Below are 22,633 nucleotides of genomic sequence, written 5' to 3'. Positions count from 1 at the left end.
TTGTATCCTGACCTTTCCCCACCCACTGCCCAGGGATTCAGGGCTATCCACTGCCTGGGAGCTCTTCAGGCCTGCGTTCCCCTGTCTGATGGTGGCAGCACAGAATCCTGAATCCAGGCAGTGGGGGCAGACTCCAGGGGACCCCATCGCCTTGGGAGTCACGCAGTGACAGCCACATGAATGGGGGCTGAGCCCACCTGTCTCTGCTGCCTGTTCCTGCTGGGTTCTACTGTAGCTGTGTCTACCAGCAGCCCCAGAATCTGCAGGCAACAGCTTGGGCCAGGGGTGGTTAGGCACTGGGACCTCTGGGGTGGGAGTGGCATGGTGGCAGGAGCCACAAAGGACTTGGTCTCCTGGCACTCAGTACGCATCCCCACTGCAGCTCCACTGTTCACTTGGTGGCCTGGCTTAGCTGCTCCAGCTTGCACAGCTGTGAAGTAGGGGTTCAGTGCCCCTTCCCAGAGTCGACCTGCAGGGAGCTCAACTGGGTAAAGGCCTATGGAACTACAGTAGACAGAGCAGGTCCTGGGGCCTGTGTGGGTGGGGCTTAGGGACCACACACTTGTGCGCATGGACTTGAACAGTGTGCAGGAGTGGGGACAGGTTTACTTCTGGCACTGCCCTCATGCCCAATGCCCCTGTGGTCTTGGTCTCTGGGTGGCATCTGGGACTGGGGAGGGGCAGCCTGCTCTGCTGTCTGGTGCAGGAGAGCCAAGTGGGGGTGGGACACAGGGTGGGATCTCTCATGTCCAGCCATCACCCAGAGTCTCTTCCTGCAGGGGCAGTAAGGACCCCACAGCCTTCTGTGAATGTCCATTCGTGGTATTTCAGGGAGAGGGAGCTCTTTACCCGTGAAATGCCTGCAAGACAGAGCCAGGAGCTCTAGCTGGGCCTCCCACGAGGGTGGCAGGGCTAGTGCCTGCTGCCCAGGAGGACGCACCAGTAGGGAGGTGGATGGCCAAGCTCAGAGCTGCCAGGACCAGCAGCAGGCACTGGACAACTGGGCCCTGCCGCAGCTTTCCCTGGCCAGCAGTGCCCCCCACCCCAATGAACTTTGATTTATTTTATCTGATGGCCAGAGTTACTGAGAGCAAGAGGGAAAGACAAGACAGGTCCTTCATAAGCTGATTCACTCCCCAAGTGGCCTCAGCAGTCAGACGTGGGCCCCTAAGCCAGGAGCTTCTTTCGGGTTTTTCCCAGGGCAGCCACAGGGAGTTGGATCGGAGGGGAACAGCTGGGACTAGAAGTGGCACCCACAGGATGTTGGTGCCCCAGATGGACCAGCAGTCCTAAGAACATTTCTCATTTCTCACACAGAATTGCCTGCCTAAACCTGGAGGGTCAGGGGGAAACCCAGCAGGACCTCCACTCCTGGGCATTCCAGAGCCAAGAGCCAGAGGCCTCCAAGGGACCCCATCTCCCCAAACCATCTGTGAGGCTAGCCAGCCTAATTCCCACCAACCCCAACCCCATGGCTGGCCACCACCACTGTCCACTAGGCCAACACTGCAGCTCTCCTGCCACAATTGCCCTCCTCACACACCAGGGCCAAACCCCTTGCCCTCAGGCCCCCCATAGCAGTGACGGCACTGGGGACATAACCATAGGGCCTGATGCAGACCTGTGGATGCCAGGCCCTTGTCCAGATATGGAGACAGGAAGAGTAGGGGTGGGGAAACAGGGGAACAGCCTGGGGCTCTGGGGGGGTCATAGGGAGATGCGGGATGGGGCCCAAGGGAAGGCCAGAGGCCTGGGGCTCTCCCGTGGGCCCGCTGGACTTGAGCACAAATGGAGTAAAAATTGTCAAGTTTCCAGGCAGTGACCACAGATTGTTCAACACTGTTCCTCCCAATGTGGGCCCTTATGGCCTGGGATCCCTGAGAAACAGGAAATGGGGCTGGAGGCATGAAGTCTGGAGGGGAGGGGACAGGAAGGAAGCTGCTGCCCAGGGCAGGGGAGCCAGTGAATAGAGAAAAGCATGGGCTCTGGGATCCTCCATTCGGGCTGGGGAGACCAGAAGTGACCAGAGTAGCCCATCTCCAGCCCAGCAGCCACTCAGCACTGGGCCTAGGGCCCAGCTGGACAGAGTGAGGTTGAGACCAGGCTGTGGGCAGGACCACCTGTACTGTCACTGAAATGGTCACAGATGGGGTTCAGCTGAGGGAAGAGAGCCAGGGACCCAGGAACTGGCCAGTGACCAGTATAGCCATGTGGCCCTGGTCCTCACCAGGACTGTCATCAGTCACACCTTATGGCCCGCTCCCGGTGGGACTGTCCTGTGGATGTCAGTCACACCTGATGCCCACCTCAAAGAGGAACCCCAGCAAGCTGGGGCACCGAAGCCCAGGCAGTTGCCCTGAGGTCCAAGGGGAGCTGAACTCAAGCAGGTGCACCTGACAGGAACATCCAACCCCTTGTTTGCTTTTTTTTCTAAAAAAATATTTATTTATTTTTGATTGCACAGAGAGGAGGAGAGACAGAGAGGAAGATATTCCGTCCGATGATTCACTCCCCAAGTGACCGCAACGGCCAGTGCTACCCCAATCTGAAGCCAGGAGCCAGGAACTTCCTCGAGGTCTCTCACTCGGGTGCAGGGTCCCAAAGCTTTGGGCCGTCCTTGACTGTTTTCCCAGGCCACAAGCAGGGAGCTGGATGGGAAGTGGAGCTGGCCGGGATTATAACCGCACCCATATGGGATCCCGGCCTGTTCAAGGTGAGGACCTTAGCCACTAGGCCACGCGCTGGGGCCACCCTTGTTTGCTTTTGCAATGCAGAGGCCCAGCTGTGTCCATGGTGACACCTCGGCTGGTGCTGCCCAGTTGGCTGCTCACTGCTCAGGATGGGCCTTGGTGGCCCCAGGCACCCCATTTCTACCTGGAAGTCCTTGACGCTTGCCCTTTTCTTGGAGGAAGGGGAGGTTGCTGGGTGAGATGGTGACCAGAGTGCAACCTGGGCACCGTCACTGGCCACCTGCCCAATGTTTGTGTCAGAAGAGAAGCAGATGTAGCCACACGCTCCTGGGACACTGCACAGACCGGGGGGCCGCGCTGCCCCCTCGTTGCGTGCCCTGCACAGCCACACGCTCCTGGGACACCCCAGCCTTTTCTGTAGGAAGGTGCTGCTCAGGGCACTTGCCTTCTCAGGTGCCCATGGACTCCACCGGATCCCAGCACTGGGGATGGAGGCCGTCGCACAGACTCACACCGGGCCTGTGGTGACTGCACATGTGTGATGACTGAAGTGACTGTAAGAACTTACGGTTTAAACAAATGAGAGCACATTGTGTGTCCAGCACTGTCAGAAAGAACAAACAAGCTGATGGCCATGCAACGCTGAGCTCGGTGTCTGCTGTGTGCGTGTCCACAGACATGTAGGACCCACCTGCCATGCACTTCATGCCACTCCCTCATGGCAGCCAGTGAGCCACTGGGGCCTGGATGGACCTTGAGCAAATGTGGTGCCCACATAAGATGGGAAACTGCTAAGCCCTGCAGGAGGAAGCCTTGCTGTTTGCTGTTCATGGGTGGTGCTGTTGTGGGCTGCCGGGGCAGAGCACCAAGGGAGCTGGGAGTCCAGGGCAGAGCACCAAGGGAGCTGGGAGTCCAGGGCAGCGGGCACCAAGGGAGCTGGGAGTCCAGGGCAGAGCACCAAGGGAGCTGGGAGTCCAGGGCAGAGCACCAAGGGAGCTGGGGGTCCAGGGCAGAGCACCAAGGGAGCTGGGGGTCCAGGGCAGAGCACCAAGGGAGCTGGGAGTCCAGGGCAGGAGCAGCGGGCACCAGAGGAGTATAGACAGAGAACTCCTTGTTGGGCCCCAAGTGCTCTCAGGGTGAGGGAGCTGTGGGTGGATGGATGGCAGTCAGCATCGCCGTGCAGACATGCATGTCATTGTCACACGGTCCACCTTAATGAAGCCCTGTTTTCAACTCTGGACTGCTAGGGAAGCTACAGCTTGGTGCACTGCTTGAGGACGGGGCACAGCCACACCTGCTGCCGCAGCCAGGGCCATCCACCTCACGCAGGGAAGCTGCCATGCAGCCTCCGGTGCCTGAGCGTCTCAGCAGCAGCAGGGGCAGAACGAGCTCCTGCATGGGGCAGCCCACAGGTGACCCCCAAGGCTGCCCCAGGACAGGTGTGCCTCTGCGGTGAGGGTGGGCTCAGGTGGAGACAGTTGAGAGGACAGCAAAGGCAGAGGAGCTGGTAAGAGGTCAGAGGGCAGAATGAAGCTCAGGAACCCTCAATAGAGCGACCCTTGGGGCAGGAGCCAGAGGAAGGGACTCCCTAGAATGGGTCTCTGACTGTTCCAGGGACCAGCCACCCATACTGGGTCCCCAATGCTTCATTTGCTCTCTGTGACAGGGACCATGCACCCACTGCACCCTACTCCTCACGTCACCCAGAGAAATGTTTGTGTGCGTGTGAAGGGGCAGCAGAGTGGCCACATCACAGTGTCAGCTCCAGCTCTGGTGCCTGAAGCCGTGGAGCTGAGTGCTGCCCAGTGAGGGCTCCCGGCCAGGGGCCTGGGTCCAGTGGGAAGGAGTTGGCAGACGTGGTCTGACAGGAGGGCTATATCCCCTGGGGCCAACTTCGCCAGATCACACTTCAGGTAATTTTCCTGAGAAGGTGGTAGGTAGCCTTGTGCCTTGCTTTGGTTACAGACCTAAGGTGGTTAGCAGGGGTTCCCCCTGGGCTCCAGGGTGGGGGGCTTGGGCAGGCACCTGCAGAGCCCATAAGAGTAATACAATAAAATAAAATAAAAACCAATGCTTGGTGTCACGGCTGATCCTGGAATTGTGGGTGAGGCGGCTCCACCACCTGGGGCTCAGCACCCAAAATTCAGCAAAGGTAACCCGGTGGTGAGCACCACCCGCATACTTGGTCTATGGTGGCTGGGCAAGGGTCGTCGTGGGAGGTGCTGCTTAGGGGCCTCAAGGCAGATCTGCCCAGGCAAGCCTGTGCTTCTCATTTAACTTCCCACAGGTCAGTGAAGACTCAGGGGGCTGACAGGCTGACCTGGGAGAAACCCACCACAGGCAGGCAGGCAGGCAGGCATGCAGGCGGGTGCTGCGGGTCCCAGGGCAGAGTCTCCCCTCTGAGGTGTGAGGGGTGAGGGAGGATGGGCCTGGGCGAGTGTGGGGAGGCAGGAGTGGACCGGCTGCATTCCTGGTGCTTGTAAGCCAGCTGTTCTGTGGGCTGTGGTTGCTGTGGTCCTGCTTATGCTCCTGCAGGCCAGGAGACAGCAGCCCTGCGGCTGCTGGAGAAGCCCAGGCCCAGGTCAGGGGCATGCCATGGAGGCGGGGGAGGTGGAGCTGTTTGCCTTGGGTGATGTGAGGCTGGGACTGCCCTGTCCAGTGGGGCAGCGATGGTCACATGGGGCTGCTTAATTTAGGTTGAAATTCAGAGGAAAAGACGCCCAGGAACACCTCCTACCTCCCACAAACGGGAGAGCCCCTGGGGTGGGTGGCCACAGCTCTGGCCCCTGCCCCAGCCCAGACTCACTGCCAGGGCATTACCTTGAGCACACAGGCAGCTGTTCTGGGAGGCAGGGGCCAAAGGATGTTCCTTGTGGTCTGCTGCACCTGGAGCCCCGGGCGGGGTGGCCTTGGAGTAGCTGTGGATTCCAGGGTTGGCCTGTATCAGGGGCCAGCCTGGAGTACTGTCCTTGTGGCCCTGGCCTATGCCCCGACTCCCTGGCCGGTCTGGGAAGGGGTGGGGAAGCGGGAGGGCAGGGGCCCTGGCTCCTGAGGAAGCACTTGCACACCAAAGGCCAGATGAAGGAGTGTTTTAACAACAAAACCAGGAATGAGGGGCCTAGGTGGTCCCTGTCCCCACCTGGGGGAGGGGAGGTCAGAGAGCTGCCTCACTGGAGGGCCCTGGCTGGGCAGGAACCTCCCCAGCCCCTGCCCACACTGGAGCCCTGGGTGCTGCAGGCTCAGGGTGCAGACAGAGGTGCTAGTCCCCTAGGAGGGGCAGGCTGCCGTTCTGGGTTCTGCCTCCCACCTGCCCTGCCCCAAGTCTTGGTGGGACAGGGGCCTCTGCCCAAGCTTCTGCGGCCCTGCCTCCCATCCCTACCTGCTTCATGTTCAGGGCCAGCACATGGGCGGCCCTTGTGGCTTCGCTGGGGGAGCGCTGGATGGGGCAGCCTCTCCAGGGCTCTGCTGGGCTGCCTGCCTTCCTCAACTAGGGGTCCTGCTCACCTGGGCTGAACATCAGCCCCCCAACCAGCGACCCTGCCTCTGCAGGTGGTGGGATGGGAGTACAAACAGGGGGCATTCTTGGGGCCTAGAGCTGGAGCCCTGCAAAAGCTGCCTTCCCGCAGCACACAGGGCGCCTGATGGCGAGAGGGGAGTGAATGGGGCCCTGGACCCAGGGCAGCAGCGCAGGAGCGGCCTCCCGGACCACGCGGCCAGAAGGGGGTCGGCTCTGACAGCCCGGCGCGGACCCCCGCGCCACTGGACACGTCCGGCTCTACGGCCAACGGGAAGCACGGCCATCGGGGGCCACCCCGCCCGGCAGGTGGCAGTGGGGCGGGGCCGGGGCCGGGGCGGGGCGGGCCGGGGCGGGCCGGGGCCGGCTGCGCGGCCGCGCCCACTTCCTCCGGAGCGCGCGCCGGCGGAAGTGCGTCAGTTGTTATCTCTCCGGGCGCCGCCGCCGCCACCGCCACCGCCACCGCTGCCTCGGTCCCCACCTCGCCCCCCGGGCCCCGCCGCCCCGACCCCGGAGTCCCGGCAGCCCCGGCAGCCCCGAGCCCCGGCAGCTCCGGCAGCCCCGCCGCGCCATGGCGCGCGCCCGCAGCCGAGCGCCGCTGAGCGCCGGTGCGCCCGGCCGCGGCTGAGCCCCGCGCGCCCGGCATGCCCGGCCCGGCCCGCCGCCCGCCACCCCGGCCCCGGCCCCGGCCCCGCGGCCACGCGTAGCCAGCGAGCGGGTCAAGGTCACCGCCCGACGCGCGCCATGGAGGCCGCGGGCCGGCCCCGGCGCTCGCGCGCGCAGCGAGACCGCGAACGGCGCCGCGAGGCCGCCCGCGCGCACAGCCCGTCGTCGGGCGACGAGCCGGAGCCGGGCCGCGGCAAGGAGAACGCCGCCGCCCCCGCGCGCCCTCCGCGCCGCCGCCGCCGCGAGTCGAGCTCGCAGGAGGAGGAGGTCATCGACGGCTTCGCCATCGCCAGCTTCAGCACGCTGGAGGCCCTGGAGGTGGGTGCGGGCCGCGGGGCGGCTGTGCGCACCTGTGGCTCCCGGGTCGGCGCAGGAGGCGGCCAGCGGCCAGGCACAGTGGGCCTTGCTCAGGGGACCTGTGCTGCTTCTCGCCCACCCCCGTGAGATTGACTGGTTTCCCTGGAAGCCGGAGTTAGCGAGGGAGAGCTCCTCCACGCGCTGGTTCGCTTTCTGGCTGTCAGGCCGAAGGCGCGTCGTCCTGGGAGCTTTGCCCTGCCTTCAGGCCGTCCTGGGGCCGCTGGCTCTGTTACACTTGGGTTAGGACTCACTGTCTCCGAGCGGAACGCCAGGTCCCCGTGTTGCAGCCCCGTTTGCGGGTGGTCATCTGAGACCCCCGGCCCGTGTGGTTTGGGGTAGGGACAAAGCGCTGCGCCACGAGCTGGGGGTCAGGAGGCCAGGGCTGGGGAAATGTTGGCTGGTTGGGGCCCTCCAGGCAGGTGCAGCCAGGGAGTTCTGGGCGTCAGAGACCAAATGGGGAAGCGCAGGCGCCCACAGGCCCACCTGCTCTGGCTTGTCTCAGTGGCCTGTCAGACTCGCAGCTCTTAAACAAGAGAAGGGCCTGTGTCTCTCTCCCAGTTGTGTGTGCCTCCCCAGTGGCCTGGCATCTGTGCCCAGCCCCCAGCCCCTAGGAGCCTGGGCACAGATAGAGAGGAATGTGGCTTCCTGGCCTGCAAGTGGGGCAGACAGGGCACAGAGGCTCTGCGGAAGCTGGGAGAGATGGCCTGTGAGCCGGGCCCTCCCACCTCGCACAGGTGTGGGTTCCTCCCCCGACAGGCATCCTAGGACCCTGAGGGCTTGGCAGCATGGGAGTCTGGGCAGTGGATACAGGACTGGTCAGAATGTTCCAGTGAGGAGCAGCAGGCCCCAGCACATAGCCTTCTGGCTACCCGCTTGGGGCTATGCTCCAAGCCTCCCTTGGCTGACCTCCAAGGTCCTTGCAACAGCCCCCCCCCTTCCCCGGCACTCAGCTGCTGGATCCTAGGAGATTCTCTGTCAGGTAAAAGGTGACCTTGACCCTGGACACAGCCTGGTGGATTTTGGGACTCCTAGGTTAGTGCCGCTGGGCCCAGCTGGGGTAGCCTGGTGGCTGTGGACAAAGGGCCGGCCTTGCTGGACCATTGCTTCTACTTCTTCCTACCATTCGCCAGGCCAGAGGGGAGGGCCTTGGTAACCAAGCCCGTTGCTGTGGCTGGGCCGTCAGTACTCACAGCCTACCTAGTGGTGGGAATGGCAGGGTCTTTGCCCTGTGCTTGTGGGACCTCTCTGCATCGCCCCGGGGGTGGGAGGACGTGTCTCTAGGGCACCTGCTGTGAATTGCAGGAGTCTGCACAGCCAGACCTCACTGCTCGAGGCACTGGTCCAGGGAACTGGGCAGTAGACAGGCCTGGCCTGGGGTGGGATGCTGGGCTCCACAAGTGACCAGGTATGTGGTCTGGCCAGCAGAGAGAGGCTGTGACCTGTACTTCATTCTCTGGCTCGGCAAGCACCGATTGAGCCCAATCTCTGTACCAGGCCTTGTGCCAGGGCTGAGGGTTCATCTCTGGGCATGGCAGTTGTTGGAAGGTGGTAAGGGGCCCTCATCAGAGACTGTTAAACAAGAGGACGATGTGCAGGAGGGTGCTGGCTGGGCCAGGGAACAGCTGTGGCAGGTGGCATTCAGGGGCAGTGGCCTCAGTCCTTCGCAAGAGGCAGGTGTGCCTGTTCGCACTTGACAGGTGTGTGTGAAGGACGAGCAGTTGGTGTAGCCCTCTCCGTGCTTTAGGGACTTGGCAAACGGGGTCTTTGGCCCTCTCTCTGCCCATGTAATTTAAGAAAGAAAACTTGCTGATTCAGGCCTCAGTTCTCTCTCTGGGTGCTTTGTGCTTGTCTGGCTCTGTAGAAAGTTGGGGTGTGGGGAGAGTGGCTTTGAATCTCCCAGTGGTGTACTGAGGGCCCTGGGATTGCTGGGGACCCCAGGCAGTGCTGGGTCCTCGCTGATTCACGACACCACACATGTGTGCACAGGGAGAGCCCAGACTGGTCTCACCACACCACACGTGTATGTGCAGGGAGAGCCCAGGTGCTGCTGCCCCGCTCTGGTCATCTTCATGCAAGATGGTGTTGGGTCAGGATGTCCCAGGGGAGGCTGACTTCATTCTGTCCTGTGGGTGTCTTGGTCCTGCCTTGCTGGTTTCCTGGAGAGCTGTATGGGCTTGGCTCCTGGATTCTGAACAAAGGACCAGGGCACAGCCATGTATGCTGCTTGGTTCTTGGGCAGGAGGCCTGCCCTGTCCACCTGCCAGAGTTGCCTCCTGAGGAGGATGAGGGGTGGCAGACATGTGCCAAGGCCTCTGCCATAGCCTTTTTGGTCCCCCACCTTTAAAAAAACAAACAACGGGATTACAGATTGAAGTAATTCACTCCTCAGATAGCTGCGGAGGCCCAGATTGGACCAGGAGCTTCCACTGGGTTTCCCATGTGGGTGCAGGGGCCCAAGCACTTGGGTCCTCCGCTGCCGTTTTCCCAGGTCATAAGCAGGGAGCTGGATGGGCCTTTACACTTAACAGCCACGTTGTGGCCTTGTCGCTGACAGAAGGAGCCAGAAATGGCAGGGGGCCCTGGCCTGTGCCTGCCATTAGCTCACGTGATCCTCCCAGTCACCTCTCCGGTGGGTGACCCCTAGACAAGGGTCTGAGGCCTAGCTGAGTCCACTGGTAGGCAGGGTGAGTCCTCTGGGGTGGGTTCTGGAAAATTGGGGAACAGCACCTTGGTGATGGGGGTATGCACAAGCCTTGAGGCAGCAGGAGACCGCTGCTCAGGAAAAGCCACAGCCTTTCTGGATCCTTGACCACAGGTTTTGTTCCTCGACTCAACGGCCTCTGCTGTCCTTGGCCATGGGAGACCCATGCCTAATTCCAGGACCACATGTCAGGGAGCAGTGATGCTGGGTGCATCTGGAGTAATCTGGCCAGGGCTGCAAGGAGGCCACGTGAGGCACCTTTGGAGTTGTATGTGATACTGGGTCTTCCCTGGGGCCCCCAGGCAGGAGGCAGACTGGGCATCTTGGCCTCAGGCCCTGGTTTCCCACCAGGTGCAAACGGACACTGGTGGTGAGCACAGCTTCTCCTTCGCTGCCTGGCTCAGGTCCTGCAGGGCTCCCACACCCTGCAATGGAGCCCACCTTCCTCCAGAGCAAAAGCCAGGGGAGTTTGGGGCTCAAGTGGACTGGTTGCATGGGAGGGCTCCGAGACTCCCGACATGGCACTTGGTCTACTGGTAGTGTCTTAAGGGGCCATGGCCCAACCACCTGACCCCCCTGGCCTCTCTGGTCTCGGGGCCTGCAGCTGCCTCGCCTGCCGAGGTGTCCCTGGTTCTTGCTCCCTTCCATGTTTTCCATTGCTTGCTGACCACCTGGCTTCTTGTGGTCCAGTTGTGACAAGAGCCGTATGCTCACAGGCTTGGCTTGATCCTGTGAAGCCCTGGAATGGCCACCTTTTAGCAGAACCCTCTTCATCCCTGGCAAGTTCCACTGGTGCTGTCTCAGGCATGGGTGTTTGTGAGGGACCCCCAGGGAGGGTCAACTCAGAAAGGGTGCTGAGTCATCTGTGTCCCTGGAGGGCATTGGCCGAGTGTCAGGACCCCCTCACCAACCAGAGGAGACATCTGGAGGGCCTTGGTTCTTCTGTGGGGGTGGGATCTATTTTCTAGAAAGTTCTGTCAGACACAGCTTCAAGCCCTGTACTGGCTGAGTGTGGCAGTACAGAGGGTAGATGGAAGCATTGCCCTGTGGTGCTGTGACCGCTCAGGTCAGCCAAGGGCTCAGTAGCATTCTGTTGTTTTAAAAGCAAACAAGTACTCAGATGGGTATATGGGAAATGTCAGTTGAAACAGCCCATGTCCATGCTTTGGTCACTCTGCCTCCTGTGGCCCGTGTCCATGCTGTGGTTTCCACACTGTGAACACCCCTGGCTGCAGTGCCCTTGAACATGTGGAGTCCACAGCTGTTCAGGTGCCCTGACCAGATGGACAAGCTGGGACTTGGACTTCACTGCTCTCACAGCCAAGCAACAAGACTGTACTGTTGGACTGGGGAGGGGTCAGGACCCTTGGAAGGCGAGGACCACCTCGGCCTGGAGCCCTAAGCTAGAGAGGGTGACTGGACAGAGTCACAGGCTGTGACCTGTGGCAGGGTGACCAGGATGCTGTCAACCTCGTTGGCCTCTGTGGCCTCAGCATCGGGCTGTGGGGAGGCTGGCCAGTGTGCCACTTTGGCCTGTCACCTGCAGTGTCCCTGCAGGGCCCTCTCTGGGAGGACTCTTTTTGGACTCTTTGCCCACTGACCGGCCCCTTGTTGTCTGTCTTCTTACTAAACACAAAGGAGGGAGCCACGAAGGCACGGAGCCTCTTGCGGGTCTCCTATAAGCTCAGACAGACTGTTGCAGGAGGGATGCACCCCCGGGTGCCTGGGGGTGTCCATGAGATCTGACTTCCTGAAAGGTTAGTGGGGCAAGGGCCTCTGTCTGTTCTAACCGTACAGGCCCACTGGACAGGATCCTCTCAGAGTGTGGGATGCCCCATGGGGACTTGTGCAGTGCCACAGGGGGGCACTTCCTGTGGGTCTCAGGGGAGGCTGAAGTAGTAACCCTAACCACCCCGTACGCTCAGGTGGGCTTCGTCTGCTGGTGGCTTCTGTCACGAGCCAACTGTCTACTCAGTGTGGCCTGGTCTCATGGGGTTCCCTGCCATTTAACTGGGTTCCCCTCCTCTCCCTGCAGAAGGACATGGCACTGAAACCCCATGAGCGGAAGCAGAAGTGGGATCGTCGCCATGTCAAGAAGCCGCGGGAGCTGGAGAATGGCCCATCTGCTGAGCCCAGTGAGAATCAGCAGCCGCCGCAGGGGAGCAGCCCTGAGCAGTCTGTGGAGCCTGCCTGTGAGGGGGCATCCAGGAAGGCCCCACTGCAGCCCTCCAAGCAGGTGAGAGCTGCCCACCACCCCTTGGGTACTCTGGATAGTTGGCTGTGCACTGCCAACCCCAGCGCCCTCACTAGCCTTGGTCTCCGGGTGTGGGCACACCTAAGCAGGGCAGGCAGGAGCCAGGGTGGTTTGTGGGGCGTGGGGCTGTCTGGCACAGGAGGGGCAGGGCCAGCTCTGTTCCAGAGAGGGCAACAGCGCTGCACCGTTAGGCCGGCCCCGCTTTCCCACCGTGTCCATTAGGCTCCGCCGATTACAAGGTCCTCAGTGTCCAGTGTCTGAGGAGCGTGGGGCTAGGCTCGAGCTGGATGCCCTCCTGCTGTGCTCACAGTCCCATCTGCCAAACCACCCGTGGGGCGGGGGCACAGCCACGTGGCCCATGGTGGGTGGTCCAGGTGCCAGTGCCTTCCTTCGTATTTGGGGTCAGGGCCATAACCTGGAAAGGCCATGAGAGCATGGCTTCCCCTGGCGTGGAGGTGACCTGGGCCTCCCGGGACCCACTGGTCTGCACCTGCTGTCCAGAAAGGAGCTCCGTCTGTTGTGGGCTCTGCCCTCAGCTCCCTTGGGATCAGAGCTGCTGGAGCGGGGACAACATGTCTTGGGCCCGGGCTGGATTGGGGGGTCCAAAGGCACACCTGCCCAGGTGGACACATGCTCTTTCTTCCATGCAGGTGTGCTCCCCAGCAGGGGGGCCGCTCCCAGCCAACCCCTGGGACCAGAACGGCCCGGCCCAGCAGCAGCAGCAGCTCCAGCCCAGCCAGTCCAGCCAGCCCCAGGGGCCCCTCCCAGCCCCCTGTCAGCGCTGCCAGCCCAGTCGGGCACTCCCGGACCCTGGGCAGCCCAGCCAGTCCCAACGTTCACTCCCGGGTCAGCACAGCCGGCCCCAGCAATCACTTCTGGGCCCAAGACAGCCCTGCCAAGCCCGGCGGTCACTTCTAGGCCCCGGTCAGCACCACTGGCCCCAGCGGCAGCAACACACCCCAGATCAACTCTGCCGGCCCCAGCGGTCACGCCCAGCCCAACCTTGCCAGACACATTGGTCATGCCCAGGCCCCAGGCAGCACTCTCAACGCCTGCTGACCCATTGTTACCGTTGCCGACCCCCACGGTCCCTGCTGACTCCATGTCACCGTTGCCGGCCCCCACGGTCCCTGCTGACCCCATGTCACCGTTGCCGGCCCCCACGGTCCCTGCTGACCCCATGTCACCGTTGCCGGCCCCCACGGTCCCTGCTGACCCCTTGTCATCACTGCCGGCCCCCACGGTCCCTGCTGACCCCATGTCACCGTTGCCGGCCCCCACAGTCCCTGCTGACCCCATGTCTCCGTGGCCAACCATGCAGAACTTCTGGACGTTGTTGCCCACCCTGTTGGTCCCATTGCCAATGGTGCCAGCCCCCACAGTCACCCATCACCCATCACCCTTGCCTGCAGCCACCAGGCTGCTTTTCAGGCCAATGCTGCTGCTCTCAGCAGACACTCACAGCTTCACATGAGCATGGCCAGCGCCACCGGGCTCTCCTAGAACAGCCCAGCCATACTCAGAGGTCCCTACTAGGTCTCAGGCAGCCCCAGCAGGCAGTTAAGACCTCTGAACAGCCCAGTCCACCCAAATCCTCACTGGTGGGCCCAGGACAGTCAGGCCTGCACACACGATCACTCTCAGGCCCTAAACAACCCTCTCAGCCCCTCCGGTCCCTCCTGGGCCCCACTCCACCCTGCCAGCCCCAGCCACTGCTTCCTGCCCCTGAACGCCCTTCTCTCCTGGGCCAGCCACGCCCATCCCACCGGCCTCTCCTTGGGCCCTCGGGCCAGCCACGGAGGTCCCTCTTGAATCTGGAGTCAACACATCAGCTCCAGCCAGCACTCCTGGCCCCGGGCCGTCCCTGCCGGCCCCTGCGGGCAAGATGGACTCGATCCTGTGCCCCACGGGCTGCCCGTCAAGCCCCATCCGTGAGTCCTGGAGCCTAACCCTGCCAGCTTCTCAGTGTTACCCAGGCTTGACACAGGCTGTGCTGGCCTACGGCCCCTGTCAGACCCAGCTGCTTGCTGATGGACTGAGGCTCGGCAGAGCCAGGAGTGCCGTGCAGTGCCATGACCAGGCCAAGGCCACACCCGGAGAGATGACCCCGCACTGTCTGCCACGTGGGTCATGGTGCCCCGTGTGTCACTGTGACAGAAGCCCCAGGAAAGGCTCAGCACTGGCTGGGGCTCCCCACGTCTTTCTGTGCCTCTGAGCTGCCAACACTGTCTACATCTGCAATCCCGTGCCTGTGGTCAGGTGTGTGGTCAGGTGTGCTTTGGGCACATGGGCCCACCTGGTATTTGGGGGAGGGTGCTGGCTGTGACCTTGGTGAATCTGGCACAGTGCGGGCACTGCCCCTCTGGTGATGGGCAATGCACTCAGGCCATGTAGTGTGACCTAGATGCTGCCGCTTACTTCTCAGGACTCTGCTTTCCCCGGGGGCAGCTGTGAGGGTCTCCAGACATGGGGAACCTCAGTGCAGGGATCCAGGCCTGGCTGGGAAAGCTGTGGTCCCACAGGGTCCTGCTGCTGCTTGCACAGGCTTTCTCCCTCCCCTTGCCCTATACCCGGATCTGTTGGAATCCAAGGCAAGGGGCAGGGGGTCTGGCCAAGGGCAGGGTTTGTTTTCAGTTTCCTAACATGCAGGCATCAGAGGCTATTAGCACCCTGCAGTAAGAAAGTATCCTTGGCCACCTGAGAGGTCCCTGGTCAGATACTGCTCAGTGTTCTATGTGGACTCTGGGTCATATGGCTATTTCCTGTGTGTCCAGGCCATCTGCTGGCCGCCAGCACCCCTCCCCTGACAGGCCCTGGTGGGAGGGCTGCCTTCCCTTGCAGCTGACATTCCTCACCCAGCCAGTACAGCTCTGGGCGCAACCCCCCCCAACCCTTGGGCAAGCCCCTCTTTCTGGTGCTTCCCTAAGGCCTTTGTCTTGGAAATGTGGGGTATATTTTTCTGATTAAAGGAAATAAAAAGGGCCACACTCTTATTTTTACAGCAGTGTTGGCATTTGTAATTTAAACCGACAGGCGTGTCTTATGTGATTTGTTCCGGCAACTGGTGTTGTGCGTTGGACTTGATTCTTGAGAGTCACCGGCTTCTGACTGTGCAGTGGGAAAGCCGTGTCTGTCTGCCTGTTGGGGTGAGCAGCACGAAGCAGCTGGGAGGGCAGGATTCAGGCGCCTGTAGGCCTCCCTTCACTGTGCTGGCCCCAGGGAAGTGTCAGCCTGGAAGGAGGTCGGGTTCCCTGTTGGCTCCTGGTGTGCGTGCCTGCCTGCCGCCTGGGTGAGGCAGTGCCCCTGCTGTGCGTGTGCTGGGGAACCACATCCTGTACCTGGCTGCAGTCCCCACTCTGGCTTAGCAGCCTTGAGCCGGTGAGGTGGAGGTGTTGATGACAGTGTGGGTTAGCGCTGTGAGCAGGTGCTGGCCTGGGTAGTTGTTGCCTGTTTGGGGCCTGCACCTTAGCTCCACTGGCTAATCCTCCACCTCCAGAGCCAGCATCCCATAGGAGCACGAGTTTGTGTCTCGGCTGCTCCACTTCCATTTCAGTTCCCTGGTTATGGTCTGGGAAAGCAGCAGAGGATGGCCCAATAGCTTGGGACCCTGCACCTGCATGGGAGATGTGGAAGAAGATTCTGGCTCCTGGCTTCAGATCGGTTCAGATCCAATGATTGTGGCCATTTGAGGAGTGAACCAGCGGATGACAGATCTTTGTATCTCCTCTATAAATCTGCCTTTCCAGTAACATCGATCTTTTAAAGGATCGATTTATCTGTTCAGAAGGCAGTGAAGAGGGAGGTGACATCTTCCATCTCCTGGTTCACTCCCCAGATGGCCACCACAGCCAGGGTGGGGCCAGACTGAAGCCAGGAGCGCAGAGCTCCATCTGGGTCTTGTGCACAGGTGTTGGGAACCGTGTGCTTGAGCTGAGCTGTATCGGCAGGAACTCCACACTAGGCTGTGCGTGTGGAGTGTGGGCGTCCCACAGCACTGCCCTGCTACTGCTTATCAGTGTGCACTTAGTGCTTCCTCCTGCGTCCTGGACACAGCCCGACTGGTTGGGGGCCTAGACTGGAGGTTTTTTCCTTGGGGTCAGACCTCTCCTACTTGTGGTTGGCGGCTGGACCATCGTCTTTTTATTTTTTTCAAGATTTATTTATTTTTTATTGGAAAGGCAGATCAGATTTACCACGAGAAAGAGAGGGGAAAAGCTGGTTCACTCCCCAAATGGCCACAATAGCTGGACCTGAACCAATCTGAAGCCAGGAGCTTCTTCTGAGTCTCCCATGCAGATGCATGGTCCCAAGGTGTTGGGCCGTCCTCCACTGCCTTCCCAGGCCACAAGCAGAGAGCTGAGGAAGTGAGCAGCTAGGCCACAGACCAGCGCCCATATGGGAATGCTGGCACTTGCAGGGTGAGGGTTTAGCCATTGAGCCATTGCGCTGGGCCCTGGACCATGGTCTGTGAATGAATCTGACACTGCGCCTGGCTGTCGTCTGAAAGAAGCAGATGGCCAGTATTGGAGCCATCCTGCCATCTGTAGACTGGGTGGAGGAGAAGGGCACCAGGAGTCTGACAGGCACATGGCCCACAGGGGTTGTGCAGTAGCTTCTTCACTCCCCTCCTTGAAGTGTTAATCCCTGCTGCAGTGGCCTGGGGAGGGCAGGGGAGATGCCTCAGATGGGATTCTGGGTGGGGGTCTCCCCAGTGCGTATGATGCTGGGGCAGGGAGAGGCCTGGGGACCTAAAAGAGGGTAGTGGTGTGCTCGGGGGGATCCAGGGCAGGATGCATAGGGACTCCAGAGGGAGCTACATAGCTGTTCAGGAGAAAGTGAGCAGAATACAGAGCCATGTGCCTGATCAGGGTGGCGGTGCCCAGACGGAGCCGAGCATTCCAGCTCTGGGTCTGACAGCATGTGTGCCAGTACAGGTTCTTTTCTGCTCCCAGCCTGCGGGAACAGATCCTTCCATCCCATTCAGGCATACATTTACCCATCCTTTTTCTTTCACACATACGTACACCTCTCCAGTCTGTCCCCCATCAGAATCTCATCAGAGCAACGTGTGTGCCCAGCACTTGGGCAGTCAGCTTGCTGTTGACCCTGTGCTGAGTCTGGGAACACACGGCCTGGACTCCACAGTGCCTGCTGCGCTGGGAGAGGGCACCTTGCCTCCAGAGCCCCAGAGTCCAGTGTGGGGAGAGCAGCGAACCAGCAACCCCGGCTGTCTTTCAGGGACTGGGGAGCTGACAGGGCCCAGGAAGCTTTTCTGAGTGAAACTGCAGCTTTGGCAGACTCAGCCTGTGAGAGGGATGTTGGAGGTGAGCAGTGGAGCTGGACCCCAGAGGGCCTGTGGGGACGTCACCCTCACTCAGCTGCCTAATAGAGCTCAAAGGGACATACCTGGCCATCTCGACCTGAGTGAACACAGCCCAGCCCCTCAGCAGCTGCTCCCTGGCCCTGCCAGGGACCTGTGCCTTTAGGTGGGGCTTCTTTTATTTTATTTCTCCTTGGTCCCGCACACCCACCTGAACCCACCAGCTTTTAACTACAACTGCAGCCTCTGAGGCAGGACCTGTGGCCCCTGGCCAGGGCAGCCCTCGGGGTTCCAGCTTGAGGACTTGACACCAGACACTCCAAGGGTGCCAGTGCTACTCTGGGCCTTGTCCACATCCTTCTCTTGGCTGACTCTCCCACATCTTGCCATTCTTGGGCTGCGCAGCAAAGTGCCAAACACAGCTGTAAGCACCTCAGCCATGCAAGACAAAAAGGAACCCAAGGTTTTGCAGAGTTGCCGGGTGCCTATATTCCTGAGCTGAGGACTAGCACCCCACACAGGTTGGGGAGGGCCCATGCCCGAAGAGAACTGGTGCTTAAGGAAGTGCAGATCTGGTGTAGACTTGGGGGACCAGATGGCCATGCGGTGAGCAGAATTCTGTGAATGTAGAGGGGCAGTTGGTCCTGCCAGGAGGCCGTATCCCACCTCCGTGATTCTGTCCATGACCCTGTCTGGTGGAGCCTGGGCCTGGGCCGCACCCCAGCAGACTGGGCAGGACATTGTGCAGCATCTGAGACCCAGGCGGAGCTGAGCTGTGGTGCAGTATGTGGGGAGCAGCTTCTGGGGGCTAGTAGGACAGTACACAGGTGCCGGGCACGTACGTGTGTGAATGTGTGTGCCTGCCTTTGGGTCTGAAGTCTCTGTGTTCAGGAGCTTCTTGCCTCTGGGGGCTAGGGCTGCTAGGTGCCCCTCTTTGTGTCTGGCTCGGCACAGCAGCCCCAAACAGGCCAGCCCAAAACCTGACGCACAGCTGAGTGTGTGACCACCAGCCCAGGGGGCAGGGCCTGTCCGCCCACTGGTCTTGGGATTTCCTCTAGCCAGTTAAACCAAGGATCAGTTTTATGGTTGGGAGCAAGCTAGAACCAGTGGCTCAGGGCTGGCGGGACGGTGGCAAGATTGGCACAGGCTCAAGAGTGCACCCCCATCCCCGGTATGCTCTGGACCTAGCTCCTCAGCCCCAGAGACCCACCAAGCCTGAGTCCATCTGGGCAGAAAGAGCTGTTGGGCCCCCACTCCCGGGCCTGGTACCAGGGCCCTGAATACACGCATAAACACACACCCCAGCCCCATCATTGCCTGTAGGAGCACTCGTACTGCTGTGCACCTAGCAGTGCCGCAGCTCTCTCCCACTGCGGCCACTGTTTCCTTGCCACACACTCCAGTATCCAGCCAGGAAAGCATGCGGAGGGCCCTGCTTGCTCACCGGGTGTCTGGAGGCCCCAGCTCCTGCCTATCCTGGGCACCCACAGCTGAGACATAGGAATTGGCCCCTGCTGGGTTCTCTCTATCCTGGCACCAGGGAGCAGGTGAGAGGGGCCTTGCATCAGTTGCTGGGGGGTCCCTGAAGTTCTGCCTCCTCCTTTCCTCTTGGCCCACCACCTGTCACTTCCAGACCTGCCCACGGCAACACCAGAACCAGAGCCGAGGAGTGGGCAGCTGTAGAGCTTTGGCCCAGTGCTCCAGCAGGGAGGGTCCCAGAGATAGGGAGGGCTAGAGAAGGGGCCCAGAGCCACCCCTGCCCCCACCCACAACCCAGGTATGGCCGCATTGGCTGGAGATGCCGCTCTCAGTGCCCACTGACCCTGCCTGCCCTAGGCAGCTCTTGGCCTCTGTCCCCATGGTACTGAGAAGCCAGGTCTGGCCAGGGCCCACTCTACAATCGCCTCTCAGCATGGGAAGAAGGCAGTGAGTGCTGCCTCTCAGGGCTCCTGCAGAGAGGGGAGGAATGGAGCGTGAGCTGGGGAGTAGCCTCTGAGTGCAGGGGCCAGGAGAGGCAGACACAGCCTGGTTCCCTGGGAGCCTGGCACCCTGTTCACCATCCCGACTCTGTCACCTCTGCACTGGGTATGCACTGGGCATCAGCTGCAACGGCTGTCACAGAGCACCCCACTTGTGAGGTAGACCAGCTGCATTCCTTCTGTGACCCTGCTGTAACAGATGGTGCAGCCCAGGCCTTCCTCCACTCAAGTGTTGCCAGCTGTCAGGCTGGGTGGGCTGGGTCCCCTGGTGAGGCATGCCTTCCCTGCTGCTTTTCCCAGCACCAGCTGACAGGCGCTATCTTGCCCTTGTGGTTCAGGGAGAACAGAACCATGGGTGTGCTTCGTTCACTGCTCAGAATAGTGCCTGGTGCTCAAAAGACTCAGAGTAGATTGGTTGGATGGTTAGAGGGATGGGTAAGTGTTAAGTGGATGGATAGATGGGTGATCAGATGGTCAGTTGAATGGAAGGATGGTGGACGAGACAGAAGACTCAGAGGTGCACACAGATGGAGGGTTTCCTGCTTTTCCTCTCGGGACAAATAAGGCACCTTTGGCCACTGACCTTATCCCCCCAGCTGCAGGGTGTCATCCCTGGGCCCTCTGGCACAGCAGTGGGCAGCGCCTCCACCTTCTAAGTGTAGGCAGCCATCCATCTTTCTCTAGCTGGGCTGATTCCTAGGATGTAGTGACATTCCTCGGTGACGAACCCCATCCCACCTGCCCCAGCTGCAGAGTGCCTTGAGGAGGAAGGACAGCAAAGTAGCTGGCCTCAGAGCTGCACCCTGAAGCTCCCCCATGGCCCCTGCACACAGAGGGGAACCAGCTTCTGTGTGAGTGTGAAATAGTCAAATGATGCCTCTGCTCCCAGGTCCCCAGGCTGGTGCCCCTTTGTTGCTGGTCCTGTGCATTGGCCAGCCCTACCTGATGCCTTCTCTACCTGTAGCATCTTTGGGTCTCATCCCCAAAAGCAATGGGGAGCCTCCCTGATGAACCTCAGCCACACGAGAGCCCTGTCACGTTTTGGCAGGGTGTGGGATCGGGACACTGAATTGCACCTGGACAAGCTCCCACTTCAACTTGCTGGCTGACCCAGGGACTACATGGCTCAGGCTCTGGCAGGGGCTGGCAGGTCCCCTGAGAGCCCCCACTCTCAAGGGGGCACAGGGTCCCCAGGAATCCTGACCAAGCCCATGAAGTTGGCTGATGAAAGGGTTTTGCAGCCCAGGACACATCTGCAGGTCTGCAGTGTGCAAGGACCAAGGGTGTGGGTGTGAAGGAGGCAGGGACAGGTGTGCCCCACACTGTCCTCTGTCTGGAAACCCTAACATCCACAACATTAAAGCCAGATAGAGACAGCCAGTTGGGGATGGGGTCTGCCAGTGGCTCCATTGGTGGGGAGCAGTAAGTTCCTGGTCCTGGGACTGGTGATCCCCAGGGCATGGCCACCATTGGTCCTGGTCTGAATGTGCCTCTGTGCCATTTCCTATTCTGGGTTGTGTGAGCCCTGTGGATGGCTGTGGGGCTTTGTTCAGCCTGGCTAGCTCTGTCCTTCCTACCACACCTCCCTCCAGACCATAGGCCCTGGGGCAGGTTGAGGTCACCCCAAGTTTAGCTGAGCTCATCCCTGGGGCTGGGGTTGGGCAGGAAGAGCTCATGTGACCCTGACCAGGGGCCCATTGCCCACAGGTCAGGTGTGTTTGCCTGAGCCAGTGTCTCTCCTGTCCAGGTGAAGGCGGCCTTATCCAGAGGGGGTGACCAGAACAGCGATGGCGACAGCGTCCTCGAAGCCACCAGCTCCCAGCGCAGCAGCTCTCGGGAGCAGCTCAGTGATGTGAGTAGGGTTCAGTGCCCCACCATTGGTTGCTGACCATGGGTAGCAGCTGTGGTGAAGAGAGATGGCTACAGCCAGGGCAGACATGCCGTCCCCCAGTTGCACATACTACTTGCTAAGTCATTACAAGTCCTGCCACTTCAGTTGGCCAGCAGCTTTCCCAGGTGCCTGCACCTGCCCGGGACTGTGCTGGGCAGAGATGCATGGCTCACTCAGGAAGCAGAGACCTTGGGCTCCAGCAGCCACAGGGTGAGGCAGAAGGGTCTTTGGAGCCTGGGGTGGGCTAAGGCCAGGCAGGAGCCACAGCCAGGGCTCAGCTCAGGACTAGCCCAGCAGTGAGGGGCCCTCACTATCGGGGAGGCCTAGGGGCCAGGCCCAGCTCCTGCAGAGCAGGGATGCTGAACCCCCAGCCTTATCCTCACACCTGCTGGGCCTTGGCCTGGGCTGTGGCTCCAGACAGAAAGGCAGGCTGGGGGCCAGGAGTTGCCCTCGTAAGGCCCCTAATTGCCAGCCCAGGAGGCAGCTGAACACAGTGGGGCAGCCGGGGCTCCCCACCCCTCCCTATCCTAGCAGCAGCCTGGTGTCTGAGTGGGGGTGGGTGGGAGTTTGGCTCCCGCTCCCTTGCTCACGTTCCAACCACATCCCAGTCCCTTTGAGATCCTCTCCTTTGCCCTGTGCCCACTGCAGCCTCAGATACAGTGTGGTCAACAATCACTCGGACAGGCCTTGGGACCCTTACGCCAGGAGGTCCCACAGTGCTGTCAGACCCCCAGCTCCTTCCCCAAGAATCTTTCCCATAGTGAGTGAGGCTTGAGCCGTCCTGCTCTCACAGTTTTGCTGCAGCCCTTGAGAGGTTTCCAGCAGGGCATTGTCACCATGAGGCTCCCAGGGCAGCCATGGGTGTCGGCCCACCCCCCCTGCAGCAAGACCCTGACTCCACTTTCTCTGTCCACAGAGCTCGGTGCAGGCTGTCTCCAGCAGAGGCTACTCTGTAAGTCTGCCAACAACCGTGGGCTAGACAGGGGCCCTGAGGCTGACAGGGAGCAGGGAGGCCGGGAGGCTGTTCTGGGGTCCTCTGGGGCACTCTGGTGTGAGAGCTGGGGTTTTCCTTGCCCTCATCCCCTCTCCCCCTGGACACTGGAGACCTGGGCTCTGTGTATCCCAGTCTTGCCTGTCTCTGGACCCGAGGCCGGATGGCTGGTACCCTCCTCCCACAAGGATGATGTCCCTGGGACCCCTAGCCAGAAGCCCTTTGGCTGTCAGAGGGCAGGCTTGTATTCTGCCATCCCAGCATTGTGCT

At 60.9% G+C, this 22,633-nt stretch overlaps 1 protein-coding gene across 7 annotated transcripts in view; it reads left to right on the top strand.

The window, feature by feature from the left end:
- Positions 1–6,674: 6,674 nt before the first annotated feature.
- FBRSL1 (fibrosin like 1) overlaps positions 6,675–22,633 on the top strand; it is a 35,494-nt gene continuing 19,535 nt past the window's right edge. For 5 of the 7 annotated variants that reach the window (XM_058656515.1, XM_058656518.1, XM_058656516.1 and 2 more), the window contains exons 1-4: positions 6,677–7,188; positions 11,964–12,164; positions 21,229–21,333; positions 22,289–22,324. In XM_058656515.1, coding sequence (XP_058512498.1) covers positions 6,949–7,188; positions 11,964–12,164; positions 21,229–21,333; positions 22,289–22,324 — 582 coding nt within the window. In that variant the 5' untranslated portion in view covers positions 6,677–6,948. Of the gene's footprint in view, positions 7,189–11,963; positions 12,165–12,832; positions 14,154–21,228; positions 21,334–22,288; positions 22,325–22,633 lie in introns of those variants that run through there. The other 2 variants (XM_058656520.1, XM_058656519.1) reach the window with 2 other exon arrangements.

The sequence above is a fragment of the Ochotona princeps genome, chromosome 29, assembly GCF_030435755.1.
Source record: "Ochotona princeps isolate mOchPri1 chromosome 29, mOchPri1.hap1, whole genome shotgun sequence".
NCBI lineage: Eukaryota > Metazoa > Chordata > Mammalia > Lagomorpha > Ochotonidae > Ochotona > Ochotona princeps.
Note: the sequence above shows the minus strand (reverse complement) of the source record. Positions and strands in the feature narration are given on the sequence as shown.